Raw genomic sequence first — 21549 nt, 5'->3', positions numbered from 1 at the left:
ACAAATATTGTAGAAGGAGAAAAAAAATAGCAGAAGACTAAAACATAAAGAATATAAAGAAACGGTGTCTTATGCTTCCTTAAACAAGCTAGGATAAGTCTCTGGGCTATATAAAACATATTCATTATATTTAATACAGATATTTAGATTTCACCAGACCAGTTCTGCCTGGACATTATTAAGCAATGTCCTGTTTTAATGCTACATCAAAATTATGCACATGAGCTGTTGGTGGCCACGCCCTCCCAACTCAATATTTACAGTATTAGCACCTCAGACACGTGAAAATGGATACAAGTAGACTCAGAGTGGTACAAACATCTCTGAACCAGAAGTGGAGCCTCCTGAACAACCATCAAGCCACAACCACTGAAGGATTAAACACTGCAGATCTGAAGCACATTTATATTATTAATTTAAACTCTGCTTGTTACCAACATTGTCTGAGCCATAACAAAAGACAGAAACACAGACTTCAAAAATAATTGAGCTCTTGGACTGTTTCTAGAAACAGGAGATATCTAAATGAAAGGACAGAAAGATGCAAAAAGTGAATTTTGCATAATAGTGAATTAGCACAATTAGCTCAGAGCAAAAATCTGATGGTCTTTAATATCTGTAGGGAAAGATTCATAATGAGCTATTGCTAGCACTATGCTAAGGAAGTTACAAAGAAAATCTAAACAAAAAACCACTGAGAAACAAAGACTTTGGCTCTGGAGGCGCGAGTTGAATTCTGGCAGCTGGTCATCTTGATGTGACTGATGAACTCAGTGAAGATTAGGAAACTCTGGTGGAAACTCTGAAATCACAAGATCATTTCAAGAAAATTAGATCTGCATTAATATAATGTACACTGGTGTGACTATTTGCTGGGTCTCCATAAAAAAAAATAAAAAAAGATTTTATCTCCAAACATTCCCGGTAAAATAATAGTTAAAAAATGCAACTGAAGGAATAGTGATGTCCACTGCAACGGACTGGCGACCTGTCCAGGATGACCCCGTGTAACAGTTACAAATGTGCTTTTTTAAATTATTATTTCTAATTCATGTTATATTGAGTATTTGTGATTTTTATCTCATTCAGTTATTTTCATTTGCTGTTTAGTTATTTTTGCCTGCGGGAATCACCTTTCTGCACTCTGCCTTGTTTGTGCTTCCTTGGCCTCTGTAGTTCATTCCAGCCCTCGTAGCTCCTCTGCTTCCCCCTCTCAGTGCTGTTCTGCGCTGCTGTGAGTAGGTTAGGGGAAAGTTCACTGAAATTTGTTGGTTATGTTGAGATTTATGGCACATGTTGTTTTATTGTTTGTTAATATGTTGTTTTGCTGTTTTGACCGTTATTGTGGGTTTTTATGGACAGTTTTATTGTAATTTTCTTTTTTATTTTGGCGCAAACATGTCCCCTTTGGAGAGCCATTTCAGCCAAAATTAAAGAAATAAAGATATAGGAAAAAAAGTAGAGTAAAAATAATAAATAAATGAGTAATTTGCATCTTTATTTCCATTTATATTTATTTTTATCCTTTTCTGTTTTTTTATTTATCTAGCTGCAATTTTTAATTTTCATTTACCTGTTTTTCATTTTGCCATTTTCATTTATCTATTTTCCAATTATCTATTTTTCATTGATCTCTTTTTCATTTAACTATTTTTTATTTATCCCATTTTCATTTATCTACTTTTTATTTATCCCTTTTTCATTTATTCTTTTTAAATTTTCCATTTTCATTGATTCTTTTTGGGTTACATGAACAAGGTTGGGAGTTGTTTTCTACAGCTGCATCAGAACCAGACTACAATATATTTCAAGTAAAACATGGCTAAATATATTTTCCTTTTGTAAGGGACAGGATGGTCTAAGTCCAGAAAAGGTGCTGCAGATTATATTTGCTGAATGAGCCACAAATTGTTAGTCCAAACTTTGAGTGGGACAGATTAGAGCTGCCGGACTGCTGACAATATTTATGGAATACAAACTAAGTGGAAAACACCATGGTTAAAATTTAATATTGCGCCATATATATATATATATATATATATATATATATATATATATATATATATATATATATATATATATATATATATATATATATATATATATATATATATATAGATAGATAGATATATAGATATATTAAATATGTTTAGAGTATATGTTTGGATGTTAGTTTCAATGATAATTTGTAGTTATTTAAAAGGGTATTTAATTTTGGTTATGCTAATTTTGTGTTATTGGGTTACGTTTTCATAACCTTTATTGTTTCCTTGCTTGCATTTTATTATTTTTCCCCTGTTTTAACTTAAAAAACTTTCAAAATAAAATAGAAAATAAAAAATTGATTCTTGATCATTGAATGAAATCCAACTCAAAATATTCTGAAGCAAATTTCCTTTTTAAACCTGCAGTTTAGACCCAAAACATGGAAACTAGACATTAGATTTATTGGTCATTGCATTGCTGTCCCTGTCGTTGCCCTGGTTGACATTCATATCATCATTTTATATGTAAAATTAGTTAAGGTGCAAAAATGTAACATTTTATACATCAATGCATGGGTGAGAACTGGAGTGGGAATCAGACTGTTGAGACGTGTGAAAGGAAAAAGGAAGGATTCATACTTCAGAAGAAGAAAATGTTTACACCTTTATGACCAACCAAAGTTTGATTCTGAACATAACTAAGTTCATCATCTGCATTTAAAGCAAAAACCATGGAATAGTTCATACATTCATAAATCTGGAGAGTTTTACCTCTGGTTCTGCTTCTCTGATGATTTTTAACATCATTTGTCTTCACAGATGCATAAACTGCATGTGGGTCAGTTCCTAAAAAATGAAACAAACATTCATTACTATACAGCTGCTGCTCAGAGGCCACATTCATTTTAAAAGGTTATATACACCATTATGAAGAATGCTTTATAAACAGCAGCAGGTTTTTTTCAAACTGACACCTTTTCAGTGTCTAATGAAAACCAAAGTTAATCAATATTTTATCTAATTTGCTTGAACTGGTTTGGTTTGTAATTCAAATCTGATGATTTTCAGCTTTGAGTCTCTAAACTGAGGAAAACTCTGAATTTTCTGATCATTTCATCTCATTTTGAAACCTTGTTTATAAAATAAATTGTAAATAAGAAGGAAAAACTAAATTAGGAATAATTTACTGAACATTAAGGATAAAATGATCAAAATGACCAGGAACAGCCTGACGCTCAGAGCAAAACCAGCTCAGGTTGTTTAATGTTGGACTGAATTTTAACCTTTTTATGAACTTTATATGAACAGATTATTGATTATTATGTGTTGCGGCCCAAGGCCTTTTCCTCTGGGTCTCTAACATCCATGTCTTTAATTGGTGCTGATTGGAAGTGGAGGCAGCTGGCCAGTGTCTCCAGATCCACCTTAAGACTCACCACTTCCTCTGACTGAGTAGCTTTTTTCTTTCTGTCTCCCTGCCACTCTCTCCCTTTGTCCCTTTCTTTCCCAACCAGTTATGACTTTTGTTAAATAAATTCCTTTTTAAGTTATTCCATGCATTGCTTCCCTTTCATTTGTTATGGTTTAAGAGCCAGACCATAACAAATTGGGGGCTCGTTCAAATTTATGTTAGTTTTGTTGGGTTAGTTAAGTGGTAAACATTGTTTGTTAATTTAACTGGGAAGCTAGTGTGGAAATCTTGAGTTTAGTTTTGGGAAAATTATTTTATTTTTTTTCTCTCTCTTCTCTGGTTTGGTGTAAGTTGCCTGATTTCGTCCCTTCTGATGAGCTCATTGGTAAGTCTTAATTGTTGACTGATTTGTGCAATTCATTATGTCTCATCTGAACTGATTCCCCTGTAGGCCTCAGCGTGTCTCCCCTTTGGGATTCATGTGCTCAAAAACAGTAGTGTGGGATCATATGGTTGGAGCAGTTGTCTCGGGGGCACGGCCATAGTGTTGGGGGGGTTGCCAATTTTCTGGTCGCCTTTTCCACTCTATTGGTATTAAGTGCATAAATACCCACCGTCCCTGATCTCTGAAGACTAGGGTTGAGCTAGAAAGTTTCTGATAGGCAGTTAGAGGGGAGGTTTGGGTTGATTGGTTTGTGTTGCACAGATTGTCAGCAATTAAAAGTTTGAAACACTGTTTTGTGATTAAGACTTTAGTCATGTCTGTGGAAGACTTTAATAAATCTCCATCGGCAGGATTTTTGGAGCAGTGTTCTAGAGAACAACTAGTAAAAATTGCTGAACACTATAAAATAAGTGTCGGTGATAAAAGGTTGAAAGACAATGTTAAAGCAATTTTAAGGGAGAATTTAATTGAGATGGGTGTTTTGTCACCTTCCAGACCTGACGATTTGGGTGCTCAGGTTGTAAAGTCTGACGTTTTGGATTTTGAACAACAAAAAGAGATGTTAAGGTTGAGAATGCAACTGGAGAAGGAAAAGGAGTTGGCTTTAGAGAGGTTACGACAGCAGGCAGATTTGGATAAGGCTCTTGCTTTGGAAAAAATGAGACAGGAAATTGAATTGGCAAGAATAAATTTGGAAAGTGAGAAATTAAATCTGGTGAAAGATGGCAAATTGTCTGCGGAATCTTGTGTTGGGGACTCAAAATGCAAACCCTCTGATGTATTAAATGACTTGCGTTTGGTGCCTAAGTTCAGTGAAAAGGATGTTACTTTTTTCACTTTGTTTGAAAGGGTTGCAGACACAAGAGATTGGTCTGATTCAGACCGCATAATTTTGCTTCAGTGTGTTTTGATTGGTCGTGCTCAGGAAGCGTTTTCTATGTTGAGCTTGAATGATGGCCAAGATTATGCCAAGGTTAAAGCTGCAATATTGAAAGCATATGAATTAGTCCCTGAAGCATATAGACAAAAGTTTAGAAACTGGAAAAAAGGTGACAAAACTTATGTGGAGTTTGCAAGAGATTTGGAAATTCATTTCAACCGATGGTGCACTTCCTCTGAGGTTAAGACACTTGGTGATCTCTGTAATTTAATGGTTTTGGAACAATTTAAAAACTCTGTTTCTCATAATATTGCAGTGTACATTAATGAACAGAAGGTTAAAACTGTGTCAGAAGCTGCAGTCTTGGCTGATGATTTTGTCTTAACACATAAAGATGCAAGTGGAAAGCGCGCAGAGAGCACACATTCGGGAGGTTCTTTTTTGTATCGCAGTAACCATGATCTGGACAAAATTTGTAATTATTGTCACAGAAAAGGTCATTGGAAAAAAGACTGTGCTTTGCTGAAATCCAGAAATAAAAATGGAACTCGGGTTAAACCAGCAGCGTTGGCTGCATCAGTTTCTGTGAATGTTCCTCACAAAATGGCTGAAGTGTCATCTTCTGGGAAACCTGACTTGAGTTCTTACAAACCATTTCTGTTGGAGGGACATGTTTCTTTGGTTGGGAGTGACGTTAAGATGCCAGTTACAATCTTAAGAGATACTGGTGCATACGATTCATTCATTTTGGCATCCGTTTTACCTTTTTCAGATGAATCTGACACTGGATTATCTATACCTGTGTTGGGTATGGGCATGTCTGTGTTTTGTGTTCCAGTACATAAACTTGTGCTCCATTCAGAGTTGTTTGAAGGAGAAGTAAGAATGGGTGTGAGACCAGCTCTGCCTGTGATGGGTGTTACAGTTATACTGGGGAACAATATACAGTAGCTGGAGGGAAAGTCTGGCCTGATCAACCAGAGTCTCCAGTTGTTGTTTCAGTACCTTTGATCAGCAGTGGTCCTGATGAAAATGAAAAATCACACCCTGACATTTTTCAAGCATGTGCTGTGACACGGGCAATGAAAGCATCCAGTGATATACATCAGGATGAAGACGTCAGAAAAGATGAACAGATTTCCTCTTGTCTGTCTAATATTCCTCTGTCTATTCCACAGGATGATCTGGTGCAGGGGCAAAGATCTGATCCCACCATACAGCATTTATTTCAGTCTGCATTACCTGTTGAAGAGATACAGAGCCATGCTCATGGATACTTTGTTGAAAACAAGATATTGTTAAGGAAGTGGATGCCATGTGGTGAGAATGGTATTGGGGAGCCAGTTTATCAGGTTGTGGTACCTTTGAAATGGCGTGACATGGTCTTGCAGGTGTCCCATGATGAATCAGGACACATGGGAGTTAGGAAAACCTACGATCGCATTTTGAGAAATTTTTTTTGGCCACGACTGAAAAAAGATGTATCTTATATTAAAACTTGTCACACCTGTCAGCTCACTGGTAAACCCAATCAAGTTCTAAACCGGGCACCACTGCATCCTATTCCAGCTATTGGTAAACCGTTTGAGCACTTAATAATTGATTGTGTGGGTCCTCTTCTCCCTTCACGTTCAGGTGCAAAGTACCTGTTGACTGTTATGTGCCAAAGCACCAGATATCCAGCAGCATATCCATTGCACACAGTTACTGCAAAGTCTGTGGTGCGGGCTCTTATGCAGTTTATTGGCATTTTTGGGATACCTAAAGTCATTCAGAGTGACCAAGGATCTAATTTCTCCTCTCATTTGTTTGCACAGATTTTGAAGCAGCTGCACATCAAGCACAACCAATCTACAGCATACCATGCGCAGAGCCAAGGAGAACTGGAACGATTTCATCAAACATTAAAATCTTTGCTCCGGGCTTATTGTGTTCAGATGGATGCTGATTGGGAGGATGGTCTGCCTTGGTTGTCACTTGCAGCAAGAGAAGTAACACAAGAGAGTATGGGCTTTAGCCCTAATGAATTGGTGTTTGGTCATACTGTGCGTGGTCCGTTAACAGTTTTGAGAGATGAGTGCCAGGATGCTGCACCGCCACAAAACCTGTTGAGTTATGTTAATGGGTTTAAGCAGAGACTCTTTACTGCTACTCACTTGGCAAAAGAGAATCTATCGTCTGCACAGGAAAAATGAAGCGTTTGTATGATAAGAAAGCTGAACGTCGTGTTTTTCTTTCAGGTGACCAAGTACTAGCTTTACTTCCTGTTGTGACTTCACCATTTCAGGCCAAGTTTTCTGGTCCGCACACAGTTTTGAAACAGCTGTTTGATCAAAACTATCTCATTGCGACTCCAGAAAGACGGAAGAAACAGCGAATAATTCATGTTAATCTATTGAAACCTTATCATGTTCGTGCTGATAATGTCATCGCGGATGCCTTATCAAGAGCACCAAGACAGTAACATTTTTTCTTTTCTTCTCTCCTACCTGTCTAATAGTCACTTCAAGGTACCAGTTGTTGGGTATGGATGGGATCGGAGAGAATCTAAGTTTTGTTTCATTTCAGCTGGTCTGAGATATTAGTGCACTTAATTTTGTTTTTCTCTATTTCCAGATGTTAATGCACAGGTTGCCCAGGGTTCCAGTGGGGACCCTGTCTTGAAGAGGGGGGGTGTTACGGCCCAAGGCCTTTTCCTCTGGGTCTCTAACATCCATGTCTTTAATTGGTGCTGATTGGAAGTGGAGGCAGCTGGCCAGTGTCTCCAGATCCACCTTAAGACTCACCACTTCCTCTGACTGAGAAGCTCTTTTCTTTCTGTCTCCCTGCCACTCTCTCCCTTTGTCCCTTTCTTTCCCAACCAGTTATGACTTTTGTTAAATAAATTCCTTTTTAAGTTATTCCATGCATTGCTTCCCTTTCATTTGTTATGGTTTAAGAGCCAGACCATAACAAATGTTCCAATGTGACAAACTTTGAAAAATCTGTTATTTTCACTATAACTATGATTAAATTGATCTGATCTGGTTTTTCCTGCAGACACTTTTCCAAACTTCCTTTTATCCAGAAAAGTTTACAGAAATCCAGAAGCATGAAGAACAACTTTTTAAAAATATTTATAATTTATCCATTGAGACAAAGTCAGTTCAAAGGTCACGCTCAGTGATGACATCATCAAACTCCTGCCTACCCTGGGCTGGTGAGGTCGTTACCATGGAAACAGCTGAAACTCTTTCTGTGCACAGAGAAGCTAAAAGGCAGATAATTGATTAACTAATTTATAATTAAAATAATGTTGATTAATAAACGAGCAGCTCAGAGAATCAAAGTGTTTCTGAGTTCAGATGAAGTTCAGCCAGATGACCAGCAGGGGGCAGAGCAGCTGCTGCTACAGGATTAATCAATCAGACTGATTGAAACCATCAACATGTCAGACTGGATTCAGATCAATAACTAAACTAAAGATGATTTTATTCATTCTGGGTTCGTAGCTGTTTATTATCTCCTTAATATTTTACTCACTTTTTCTATTAACATTTAATCAATACGGGATATTAGTTTAGGTTCTCACTCTGTTCAATGATGATGATGATGAAGCAGCAGCAGCCTCTGGATGAAACCTGAGCCGCTGCCACCAGGGGGCGCTGTTGGTCCTGGAGCGGCAGTGTCTGATGACCCTGAGGTCACAGAGGGTCACAGCTGGATTAGAGGCAGATTATTTATTCTCTGTGGATTTTAGTCTGGATCAGGAGGTTTAGATCATAACATGAGTTTAGAATCAAGGAGATTCTGAGAGAATGAAGGAAAAAAAGGACTAAATCAAAAGAAACGGAGAAGAAGAGAAGAAAACAGAAAACTGGGTCATGGAACCGTCTGAGGTTCTGGAGGAGCAGAACCGGGTTTATATCTCAGTTCTCTGACTTTAAACCTGGAATCAGATCAGATTTTTAAATGTTTTTAAACTGACTGAACTGCAGCAGGTTCTGAAACTCAACCTCCTGAGAAACGGACCTCAGGGTTCTGCTGCTTTTCTTAGAGAAACTTGTTCCTGTTTGTAGAGGAACTGAAACCAGTCAGTCATTTTGCACTAACATCATCATCATCATCATCATCATCAGTGTAAAGGTGTTAAAACCATCCAGGGTGTTTGGAGGCTGCAGTCGCTGCTCTGGTTTGATTCTCAGGTTTGGCTGCAGGTCGTCCCTCCTGTTCATGTCCTAAAGGACAATAAAGCCTAAAAGTATTTAAAAACTATAAAAACTAACTCTGCAGTTAAAGAATAATTCTCTAAACTTTATGTTCAAGCTGTGTGTGCTGAGGCGACCCAGAGGTGAAGCATGTGACCCAGATGTCCTCAGCATGTCTGACCTGGTTGGTTCATACGATGTTTGTTTGGATCATCAACCTCCTTCCCTCAGTGACATCAGTGAAGACGAGTCGGCATCAGCTTCCTGTAAGGATTTTGTTGCTAGGCAACGTGGAGCATCAGCTTCCTGTAGGGATTTTGTTGCTAGGCAACATGGAGCATCAGCTTCCTGTAAGGATTTTGTTGCTAGGCAACGTGGAGTATCAGCTTCCTGTAAAGATTTTGTTGCTAGGCAACATGGAGCATCAGCTTCCTGTAAGGATTTTATTGCTAGGCAACATGGAGCATTGCTTCCTGTAAGGATTTTGTTGCTAGGCAACGTGGAGCATCAGCTTCCTGTAAGGATTTTGTTGCTAGGCAACATGGAGCATTGCTTCCTTAAGGATTTGTTTGCTAGGCAACGTGGAGCATCAGCTTCCTGTAAGGATTTTGTTGCTAGGCAACATGGAGCATCAGCTTCCTGTAAGGATTTTGTTGCTAGGCAACGTGGAGCATCAGCTTCCTGTAAGGATTTGTTGCTAGGCAACATGAGCATCAGCTTCCTGTAAGGATTTTATTGCTAGGCAACATGGAGCATTGCTTCCTGTAAGGATTTTGTTGCTAGGCAACGTGGAGCATCAGCTTCCTGTAAGGATTTTGTTGCTAGGCAACATGGAGCATCAGCTTCTGTAAGGATTTTGTTGCTAGGCAACGTGGAGCATCAGCTTCCTGTAAGGATTTTGTTGCTAGGCAACGTGGAGCATCAGCTTCCTGTAAGGATTTTGTTGCTAGGCAACGTGGAGCATCAGCTTCCTGTAAGGATGTTGTTGCTAGGCAACGTGGAGCATCAGCTTCCTGTAAGGATTTTGTTGCTAGGCAACGTGGAGCATCAGCTTCCCGTAAGGATTTTGTTGCTAGGCAACGTGGAGCATCAGCTTCCCGTAAGGATTTTGTTGCTAGGCAACGTGGAGCATCAGCTTCCCGTAAGGATTTTGTTGCTAGGCAACGTGGAGCATCAGCTTCCCGTAAGGATTTTGTTGCTAGGCAACATGGAGCATCAGCTTCCTGTAAGGATTTTGTTGCTAGGCAACATGGAGCATCAGCTTCCTGTAGGTAGGTTCTGGTCTGGGTACTGACTGGACCGCTCCAGAACCTTTAAATACGTCCTATAGAGTCTCTCTTTACTTCTCTGGCTGTGAATTAAGGGCTCAGTGCTGCCAATCACCTCGTGTACGTGCTGCTCACTCTGCTGGTTCACTACAACAGAATCTGCCATGACGGTTCAGACTAACAGTGTTTATCATCTGCTGAGGAAATAAACTCAAAATTCATGTTGAGTTTATTCAATATAAAATCACAAACACACAAAGCTGAACATCGGAAAGGAGTTTTAGTTTCATTTTTATTTTCTAATTAAAGTCATGAAAAAATAGTTTGGTTAGAAAAACAAAGCAAAAACAATTAAAGTGAAACTTTCATTTATGCACCTGAGATCTTCAAACATTTGGTGTATTTTCATTTTGTTTATAAGTTTCAGATAAAAAATGTTTCACTTTGTATATCGAACTTAAAAAGAAACTTTGTTCATGTCTAACATATTTTCCACATAAATAATCAACTTGTTTTTTTCAGTGCAATATCAACACTTTAAACATATAAACTGAGTTTATAAGATTTTAAACAATGAACAGCAGGATGTTTGTGGATCATATCTGAGCCTCAGCTGCAGGTCATCAGTTATTCCTCAGCATCTTTTCCCTCAGCATCGTCTTTCAGGCTCGCTGGGTGAAGAGCTGATGTTGGGGGAGAGAAACCTTCAGTATTCACTACCAGAGGAATCATCATCTCCACCCTGGAGAGAAACCAGAAATCATCCTCAGAAATAAGGCAGAAATTCATGTATATAGAAGAAACAGTTTGATGCAGAACTGAACTGAGTTCATCTGATTCTAAGGGTCACAGTTGGTCGTTTCTGCCACACGATTTAAAGCAAGAAGCAGAAAATAATCTCATAACTAGAGAGTTTTACCTCTGGTTCTGCTTCTGTCGATAACGAACAGAATTCATCTCCACCGGGTCGGTCACTGCAAAATGAAACAAACATTCATTACTGTTCAGTTCATATTGAAACTTTTTACCATTTATTTACCGATATATTTTCTATATTTTCATAATTCTGTTAGACGTATTTTTCTTTGTTCAAGATGTTTCCAGACAATGTGCAGACGCCTTTACAGCCGTCTACAAAAATAGATCAGCTGTTACATCCTGCATAGAACCAGCCGTCTTAAAGAGTTACCATATATGGAATGCATTTCCTGTACTTTGTGCTGATGAATTATCACTATGGCGACACGCCTATGCTTTGAAGAAAATAAATATCGAAGGGCTGCAAGCCTTCGGTGGGGTTAGCTGGCCTCACGCTTCTCCCCTTTGCAACGGAAACGTTTTGTCTTTGTGATCTTTTACAGTTTATTGAACAATAAAGCCAACAAATACAACAGCTGTTAACACGCCACATTAAATCTAAATGTTTTATTTAGCAGGACTTGATGAACAGCAGCAAGTTAGCAGGTTTTTTTTAACTCAACACTTTTGCACTTTACACAGGTGTGTCTTTACCTCCTGCAGAGGCTCCGCCGAACCCCTGGGGTTCGACCGAACCAGGTTAAGAACCACTGGGTTATACGAAGGACAAAAGGCAGCTCAACTGGAACAGACGGAGAAACTAGACAGCTTTGACAGAACGACAAGGACACAGGAGGGTTTAAATACTCAGGGAGGATAATCAGGGAACGAGCCACAGCTGGGAAACAATCAAGGGGGATGAGATGGGACCAAAATAAACTTACAGAAAAACTCAAATCCTCACAGATCAAAGTCTGCCATGGGGTCCAACATTTTCCAAATCTTTATTGCTCCAGTTTCAATGCAAATGTCAATTTGTCCCTCTTGTGAATGTCCTGGATGATGTTTATCCAGTCTTCTACTGGGGGTTTTGTCAGTCATCCATTTCCGAATGATTGGTTTTTTACTAGCAATTAGCATTACATTAAACATATATGTTTTATGGAATCCCTTTACACATTTTGTTTGTTTGCCCAAGAACATAGTCTCAAAGTTTAGACCAACATTGGCCCCAATAACAATCTCCACACTTTGCTTGATTATCCCCCAGTGAGAAAACAGCTGAGCACAGCTCCATAACACGTGAAAATGACCAGCTTGTTTCGACCCACATATCCTCCAGCATTTCCATCTGCATTTCTGCTCCTCTGAGCTGATGTTGTAAAACTTTTTTTAAATGAATGGAAGTAGTGAGTGAGCCGTTCTCCTCCTGAATCAGATCAGGACCGAGCAGGCAGAGTTTAATATTTCAATACTTCCTCACAGCCTCAAACAATTACTCCTCAAGATCAATGAGACGAGAACGGGTGGAGACATGAGGCTGAGATCTTCATCACTTAAGTGTCATTTACTGACCAACACTTCATGACAACAATCATAAACATTCATGAAGACTCCTCCACTTCCAATAGGTCTTCTGTTAGTCTTATTCAAGTCACATCCCTTCAGATAAAGTCTCATCAACTATTTTAACTTTAGTTCTGCTACAAATCCAAGAACATAAACACAGTTTCACCTTGATTTGATTTGTTTTTTCTGGTGTAGATGTGACATTTTCACATCTTTTCACATCATTTTCACATCTTCACTAGTCTGCAGCAGAAACCCAACCTGGTGGTGGAAGCAGACGAGCTGAAGAGGAAAACTGATAAGAATCGTCACCAGACTGGCAGCTAAAAGGCTTTAAACTCCATGAACTCTTTATATCAGCTGTTATCATCAAGGGTCTGATAACTGCAGTGAGCATCATCAGAGTTTCTTTCCTCCCTTGTTTTGCTGTGCAGTGACTCAGATCGTCACATCGGCCCGTTTGGGTTTCAGTGCTGATCTGTGTGGATTCTCATTTCTGCAGCGGTTCTGGAGAGGAAACCCGACCTGAGCTGCGTTGGATGTTCCCTCTGTGGTCGACATCCTGAGTTTCTATTAAAAGACTTTAGTATAATTAAGATTTAGCTTTTTCATGAAACCTCGTGGAAATATTAAATATCAACATTGCTGTCTGAGAGCATTTCTGCATGAAGCACAACTAACTTCTGACCAATCAGAGCTCTGAAATGGTTCGACTGGGTCTGGTGTCGAGTTCGGCAGACGACTCTCTGACAACAAGATGATGTCATTTTGTCACGTCAGTAAGAACCGATTTCAGAACGTTGCATGAAGTCTGTTGTAGCCTTAAGTAACGTTCTCTTTTAACGTCTTTGGTTACAAAAATGGTAATAAATGGATTAAAATTAACTGTAATGATTGATTTTAGATGAAACTGGATGGAGGAACAAAGGTTTGTCTCACCTTCACATGTTCTCAACAGTTGAATCAGCAGAACCAGAATCAGGGAGGAAAACCCAAAATCACACATGGTGGAGTCAGGAGCATGAAGAGATGAGACTGGGAGGAAGATGAAGATGAAGATGGAGGTGAAGATGAAGATGGAGTTGAAGGACCAGAAGTAGTTGATGGTTTCTCTAAAATAAAACAATTTATTAAATAACTGCCCAACAATTTCTAATAAAAACCAAAGTTTAACAATATTTTAAATCCTCTGACCTTCCACAGAGATCCAGCTGGATGGAGACTCTCCCTGATCGCTGATGCTGCATTTATAAAAGCCTTCATCAGATCTCTTCACTGTTTTAAGAGTAAAGTTTCCCGATGCTCCATGACCAATGACGACTTTATCTTTATAGAAAGCAGCTGGGAGGTTGTGGGCTGGACTCTTTGCTCTGCAGCTCAGAGTGACGTCATCTCCCTCCATCACAGGGAGGACAGGACTCTGCAGGATCACTGATCCACCTCAACACAGAGACAAACTACAGCATTTCATCCATTTCCACACAGCAACACTAACTCCACAGTCTGATCTTACCAGAGACAGAGAGCTGGATGCTGCTGCTGCTGCTGGGGGAGGATCCAGATGTGGACTCACACCAGTACACACCAGAGTCTAATGGGAACATGGTGACTTCACAGGTAGAACCAGCTGATCTCCCAAATCCATCTCCACACTGAGTCCTGGTCTCTAAGGTTGTGTTTCTCCTCACAGTCCATCCATCCTCACAGGTCAGAGTCACTGATTCTCCTCTGAAGAACTGAGATCTGCTGGGACTCACAGTCAGAGCAGCTGGAGAGACTGAAGAGATTCAATTATCATGATTTCAGTTACTAATAAAACTAAAAAGCATCATATTCAATAATTATCAAAATCATTTTTAAATTAATTTCTCAGATGTGACATTTAATCCAAAGTACATCTTTGAATATTTAAAATCATTTTAATGTAACAGAAGTTCACCAACCTTCATCTGTTGAGCAGCTCAGCAAGAAGATCAGAACTAGAGAAAAAAAAAATATATATTTATTATAAACTAAAGCTGAACATGAACACATCCCAGATAGCACAGAATGATTGAAACATTGAATCAACGTTGAACGCTGACATTGAAACATTGAAAGTGGTCGGTGACTTGAATGTTGAATCAACGTTAGGGTTTCAACCATAACTGACATATCAACATTGATTCAACCTTCATCTGTATGTGGATCTACATGCAGATTTGGGTTGATTTCATATTGAATGAAAGCTCAGGATTTATGTACATTTTTAGGTCTGATAGGTCTACATAACATACACTAAAAGTTTCTTCACTGGTGTTAAACACTATATTATTGGCAGGTCATGGGTAAACTGTGTACAAAAGTTTAAAAATGACAACATAGGTTTGATATAACATTTTATTTAAGAAAAGAGGGACAGATCTTTAAACATATTTGACTCCTTTTTGACTGTCAGAATAACAGTCTATTGTCCACAGAAGAACAGAGTCCATGAGGTTAAGCTTTGTACTGTATGAACCAGGGAAACAGTACAAGTTGTGGTAACCCCAGTTTCACTCTGGTTGGCGTCACTTTGATTCCTTGTGATGTTTTCCTCTCATTCTGGCGTGTAATGAAGCCACTTGACAGTTTTACTGCAGTCCTCAAGAGTCAGCTTTCAGTCAAACTGCAGAGCAACGGCTGAAAAACACAAAAATAAAAGTGAGGAAGGTGCCGGTTAGAAATATGATAAACATTTGAAAAGTTCTGAAAGACATTGAAAGATTAAACAGTGTACTGGTTACAGGTCTGAGAACAAATACAAACCATATAGTTCCCCATGTACACTCACTGTTAATATATATCTTAATCTTTCATTAATATTTATCTTAATGTTTACAACTACATTTACCCATCAAGCTGCAGTCTAGTGTAGGATTTCTGATGCTGCACTCATGTTAAAATGAGGGAATCAATATTTAAAATAAAGGCTGTTTATCAGAAAACCTAAAGATAAAACTCAGGGAGGATCAGGGTTTATTTAACACACCAGAGACAGATAAATAGAGCAAAAGGTGATTTATACTGTAATTGGAAAAAATTATAATTTATACAGAATAAACTTCCATCAAATAGCTGGTTTAATCTTCAAACATCTACAAATATTTCCAAATAAGTTTATTAAATTCATTACAAAATGTCCACGTGCTGATAAAGATCCCAGACCAGTAATAATAGACCAGTTCAGTTTAACCAGTTACCAATCCAAGAAACAACAGACTGAATCAGTCATTATCAGGTTTAGTTCAGTGTTTCACCTGCCTTACATGTTTTAAGTGTTTCCTTTCTGCCTCACCTGGATTTAATCTGTGGATGACTAACAACCTTCTACACTTCTTGATGGCTGCAGACTGACATGCAATCATCTAACTCAGTTGTTCTGGAACAGAGACACATCTAAGCACATCCCTAAGCACATCATAACAAGAAATTAAAAACAAGTGATTACTATCACAACAATTTAAAGCCCACCTGGAGCAGCCAGCCTTACACTTCCTCGTCCACCACATGCTCTCCTAGACCAAACAACAGGCCCCACCCTATTTTAAAAACTCAAATCTCACAAAATCTCACAGGATTTAATACTTAGGCCTGGAGCAGTGGGCAGGATGAAAATAATACAAAATGAGACATGACCTGAATTATTAAAAATATCTGTTTTGCCCCAAAATAACCAGGATTAGTATGGGCACAAAACAATACCCTTATTTTTCAATAAACACATTTAAGATCAAAGTAATATTGAAAAACTTACCATAAAACTGCTCAGAGGAGAATTCAATTCAGAAGCCAGTTGCAAACAAACCAGCAGCAAAGTGGCTGTTTGGTTGGGACAAACCACTAGTTAAAAAGGGGGAGTCGGACTGTACAACTCCTAGTAGAGACTTGTAGATGTTTTTGTGTCAACACATTATGCACAGTCAGTTATATTTACAGACAAGTAAGAAAATGTACATAAAGGAATCACAACCCACTGTTCTCAACATGTAGTGCGTAATTTGAAACATGATTAACCCCCACTTAGTAATAATTTCCATTGATTGAATATTTAGATCACGAGTTCTTCCCCAAACCTTGTCCTCAAGGCAAACTGACCTGCGTGTTTTCACTTCAGCAAAACTCCGTTAATCAGACATCAATTAAAATCATGTGTGCTGAATTAGGGAAATGCCTGAAACTTGCAGGGCTTGGAGGACCAGAGCTGAAACACACTGGATTTGATGCAGTTCATCTTATGGACTTATTTACATTAATTTCACTTAATTCTTTTGCTTTTGCTATGACAACTTACCTTTTTGTGTTTATTTAACTCAAAACTTTCAAATCTGAACCTAAAGGAACTTTTCACTTTGACTTTACTTGAAATAATTAAGTTTGATACCACATTTGCATCCCTCGTCTGACACAATGACTCAAGCTAACCAGGGACAGATTCCCTACTAAGCCACTGTGGATATGTGGGTAGAGCAGTTGTCTTGTGATCAGTAGGTTGACAGTTCAATTCCAGCTGCCACATGTCAATGTGGCACTTAACCCCAACTGATCTGTGCATTAAATAAATGTGTGAACGTGACTGTAGTGTAAAGCGCTTTCAGGGGTCAAAATGACTGGCAAAGTGCAATTTAAGATCATTTTTGAAGTAAACTAAATGATTTGACTAAGACTGACTTAAAACTGTTATCTTAAACATACTTGATACATTTGTTAAAAATAAATTAACAAATTGAGTTGGATGATTATAATATATTGAATTGGCTAAACTTAATAAATTAGGTTGGATAAATTTAATAAATTCAGTTGAAAAAACTTAATTGAATTGCTTGTTACCTACAGAAGCAATTCAATTAAGTTGGTTCAACTATTTTCTTTTTAGAGTGTGTTTTATAGTTGATCCACCGTCATTTGTCGACTTCAACCAAAAATCAACCATTAATCAGACCTCGGCATTTCAGTCATCAGATTTCAACCACAAAACATTGATTGAATGACTCAGTTTCAACGGTTTGATTGGATGATTGTTTGATGGTTGATCCACCGTCAGTGTCGACTTCAACCAAAAATCAATGATTCTAACTATTTTTCAACGTTGATTTTATATCATGTGCTATCTGGGAATGTACTCTGAAGTTATGTAAGTCAGACTTAATTTTTGTTAGCTTTGTTTTTATTTTAAGATGTTGTTAATAAAGGTTACATTGACTGAGCTGTTCCGTTATTTATGTAGCGCTGATTCACAACAAACATTTCCTGGCATTTTATTAGCAGCTAGATTCATTTCATCCACAGAAACCTCCAGCCCCACAGTAATTCTATCACCAGATCCTATTAAATCCCATCCAGTAATTGTCTCCAGTGTCTCAGACAGAGAGAAATGCTGATCCAGCAGAAAGAGACTAAAACTTGTCTACTTACAGATCAGACAGTGAGATGTTCCTTCCATTGTTCTTCTCAGTGACCTGACGATGTTTGGCGAACGGCTCACTGAGCCGCCTACTTCCTGCTGCTGGTCCGTCTGCTGCAGAGAGAGAGAGGAGGGGCAGAGAGTAGAGGGGGAGAGAGAGGAGAGGCTGAGAGAGGAGGGGCAGAGAGAGGCAGAGGTCGCACTAGACTTATTATCCATCATTTTGACTGACAGCATAAAAAATCTGTCATATTCTATTTTCACCCATCAAATTATAATCATGTTGAAGAAGGCTAATCAGCCATATATTTGATGTGGTTTAGTTAATATTCACGAGTTGATCTGTGAATCCAGATCCCATCACACATAAAGCAGATAATTGCATCTAACTTTTTCTCTGTAGTGATACAAACCACTGACTGAGGCCCCAATAACTTAGAATATATGAAATTAAACAACTCCACTTAAATTAGCGTCACTTCACCTGCTGGGGTCTGAACGCACTTCCTCCTGGTCCACATCTACAGAGAAATCTGCACTAATTCATCAGCCATTTGGATCTGTCTGATCCAAACAGATCAATTGAACTTTGTGAGCTTTTTACCTTGTGTGTGACGCTACAGCTAGCTTACCAAAGGATTGTGTTAGAACAACTTATTTATTTTATCTCCATGTGTTTGACATCATTGGAAAGCTTAGATACTTTCAGAATCTGTAAATAACTCAAAATGCCCAAGTAGACGTGTTCATGGTTTTCATCACATTTACCAACAGCACCACTCATTAGGATGAACTAAGAAAACAACAATATGTGAGTTAATATTTTTACGTCAGGTTGTATCATATATTAAGTTGTGTTACCACAGGGTCAATTTCAGGTTAGGTGGTCCATGAGTGTTTGTTAAATGGGCTAATTGGTCCTCAGCCTGAGAAAGTTTCAGAAACACTGATCTACACAGACATGATGCACCGTCAGTCCCATAGTGTCCCACTTCTGCCCTCTAGCGGTACATTTTGCTACTGCATGACATTGCTCCCAAAATTTCAGATTTCAATTTCAAATTCAATTCAAATTCAAAAATACTTTATTAATCCCAAAAAGAAATTACTGTTCAAAAAAGGGTCATATCCTAATCACAATTAAACCAAACAAATGTAACCACACTTTGCTGCACTCTGAATTATTACATAAATTATTAATAAACCAAAAACGTCATAGCACTAATTTCCAGAATGGGCAAAACACTGTAGAAGTTAAATGGGTGAAATAGCACAAATATTGTAGAAGGAGAAAAAAAATAGCAGAAGACTAAAACAAAGAATATAAAGAAACGGTGTCTTATGCTTCCTTAAACAAGCTAGGATAAGTCTCTGGGCTATATAAAACATATTCATTATATTTAATACAGATATTTAGATTTCACCAGACCAGTTCTGCCTGGACATTATTAAGCAATGTCCTGTTTTAATGCTACATCAAAATTATGCACATGAGCTGTTGGTGGCCACGCCCTCCCAACTCAATATTTACAGTATTAGCACCTCAGACACGTGAAAATGGATACAAGTAGACTCAGAGTGGTACAAACATCTCTGAACCAGAAGTGGAGCCTCCTGAACAACCATCAAGCCACAACCACTGAAGGATTAAACACTGCAGATCTGAAGCACATTTATATTATTAATTTAAACTCTGCTTGTTACCAACATTGTCTGAGCCATAACAAAAGACAGAAACACAGACTTCAAAAATAATTGAGCTCTTGGACTGTTTCTAGAAACAGGAGATATCTAAATGAAAGGACAGAAAGATGCAAAAAGTGAATTTTGCATAATAGTGAAAGTTTACATCATTCACACAATTAGCTCAGAGCAAAAATCTGATGGTCTTTAATATCTGTAGGGAAAGATTCATAATGAGCTATTGCTAGCACTATGCTAAGGAAGTTACAAAGAAAATCTAAACAAAAAACCACTGAGAAACAAAGACTTTGGCTCTGGAGGCGCGAGTTGAATTCTGGCAGCTGGTCATCTTGATGTGACTGATGAACTCAGTGAAGATTAGGAAACTCTGGTGGAAACTCTGAAATCACAAGATCATTTCAAGAAAATTAGATCTGCATTAATATAATGTACACTGGTGTGACTATTTGCTGGATCTCCATAAAAAAAATAAAAAAAGATTTTATCTCCAAACATTCCCGGTAAAATAATAGTTAAAAAATGCAACTGAAGGAATAGTGATGTCCACTGCGACGGACTGGCGACCTGTCCAGGATGACCCCGTGTAACAGTTACAAATGTGCTTTTTTAAATTATTATTTCTAATTCATGTTATATTGAGTATTTGTGATTTTTATCTCATTCAGTTATTTTCATTTGCTGTTTAGTTATTTTTGCCTGCGGGAATCACCTTTCTGCACTCTGCCTTGTTTGTGCTTCCTTGGCCTCTGTAGTTCATTCCAGCCCTCGTAGCTCCTCTGCTTCCCCCTCTCAGTGCTGTTCTGCGCTGCTGTGAGTAGGTTAGGGGAAAGTTCACTAAAATTTGTTGGTTATGTTGAGATTTCTGGCACATGTTCTTTTTTTATTGTTTGTTAATATGTTGTTTTGCAGTTTTGACCGTTATTGTGGGTTTTTATGGACAGTTTTATTGTAATTTTCTTTTTTATTTTGGCGCAAACAAAATAAAACCAATGGTTACCATTGAAATAAAGATATAGGAAAAATAAGTAGATTAAAAGTAATAAATAAATGAGTAATTTGCATCTTTATTTCCATTTATATTTATTTATTATCCTTTTCAGTTTTTTTATTTATCTGGCTCCAAATTTTAATTTTCATTTACCTGTTTTTCATTTTGCCATTTTCATTTATCTATTTTCCAATTATCTATTTTTCATTGATGTCTTTTTCATTTAACTATTTTTTATTTATCCCATTTTCATTATCTACTTTTTATTTATCCCTTTTTCATTTATTCTTTTTAAATTTTCCATTTTCATTGATTCTTTTTGGGTTACATGAACAAGGTTGGGAGTTGTTTTCTACAGCTGCATCAGAACCAGACTACAATATATTTCAAGTAAAACATGGCTATATATATTTTCCTTTTGTAAGGGACAGGATGGTCTAAGGCCAGAAAAGGTGTTGCAGATTATATTTGCTGAATGAGCCACAAATTGTTAGTCCAAACTTTGAGTGGGACAGATTAGAGCTGCCGGACTGCTGAAAATATTTATGGAATACAAACTAAGTGGAAAACACCATGGTTAAAATTTTATATTGTTTCAGAACAATATTGGATTTATATATATATACGTTAAATATGTTTAGAGTATATGTTTGGATATTTTATAGTTAGTTTCAATGATAATTTGTAGTTATTTAAAAGGGTATTTAATTTTGGTTATGCTAATTTTGTGTTATTGGGTTACGTTTTCATAACCTTTATTGTTTCCTTGCTTGCATTTTAAAATTTTTCACCTGTTTTGACCTCAACAACTTTCAAAATAAAATAGAAAATAAAGAATTGATTCTTGATCATTGAATGAAATCCAGCTCAAAATATTCTGAAGCAAATTTCC

General features: G+C 37.8%; 1 protein-coding gene across 9 annotated transcripts in view; it reads right to left on the bottom strand.

The window, feature by feature from the left end:
- Positions 1-593: 593 nt before the first annotated feature.
- The window catches only part of LOC145548494 (low affinity immunoglobulin gamma Fc region receptor II-like), a 45589-nt gene continuing 24633 nt past the window's right edge, over positions 594-21549 (bottom strand). Inside the window, exons 1-7 of one of the 9 annotated variants that reach the window (XR_014084505.1) lie at positions 17977-18202; positions 14487-14522; positions 14057-14320; positions 13738-13983; positions 13483-13655; positions 2757-2831; positions 594-802 (exon numbers count right to left, since the gene is read on the bottom strand). Coding sequence is in view for 8 of the 9 variants with exons in the window: in XM_081598956.1 (XP_081455082.1) it covers positions 771-802; positions 1134-1232; positions 2757-2831; positions 13738-13983; positions 14057-14320; positions 14487-14522; positions 17977-18202 (978 nt within the window). In the remaining variant the exon portion in view is untranslated. Of the gene's footprint in view, positions 803-1133; positions 1233-2756; positions 2832-10555; positions 10919-11095; positions 11151-13482; positions 13656-13737; positions 13984-14056; positions 14321-14486; positions 14523-17976; positions 18203-19839; positions 20049-20378; positions 20478-21549 lie in introns of those variants that run through there. The other 8 variants (XM_081598956.1, XM_081598957.1, XM_081598961.1 and 5 more) reach the window with 8 other exon arrangements.

The sequence above is a fragment of the Poecilia reticulata genome, chromosome 18 (genome assembly GCF_904066995.2).
Source record: "Poecilia reticulata chromosome 18, P_reticulata-male-v2, whole genome shotgun sequence".
NCBI classification, from domain to species: domain Eukaryota; kingdom Metazoa; phylum Chordata; class Actinopteri; order Cyprinodontiformes; family Poeciliidae; genus Poecilia; species Poecilia reticulata.
Note: the sequence above shows the minus strand (reverse complement) of the source record. Positions and strands in the feature narration are given on the sequence as shown.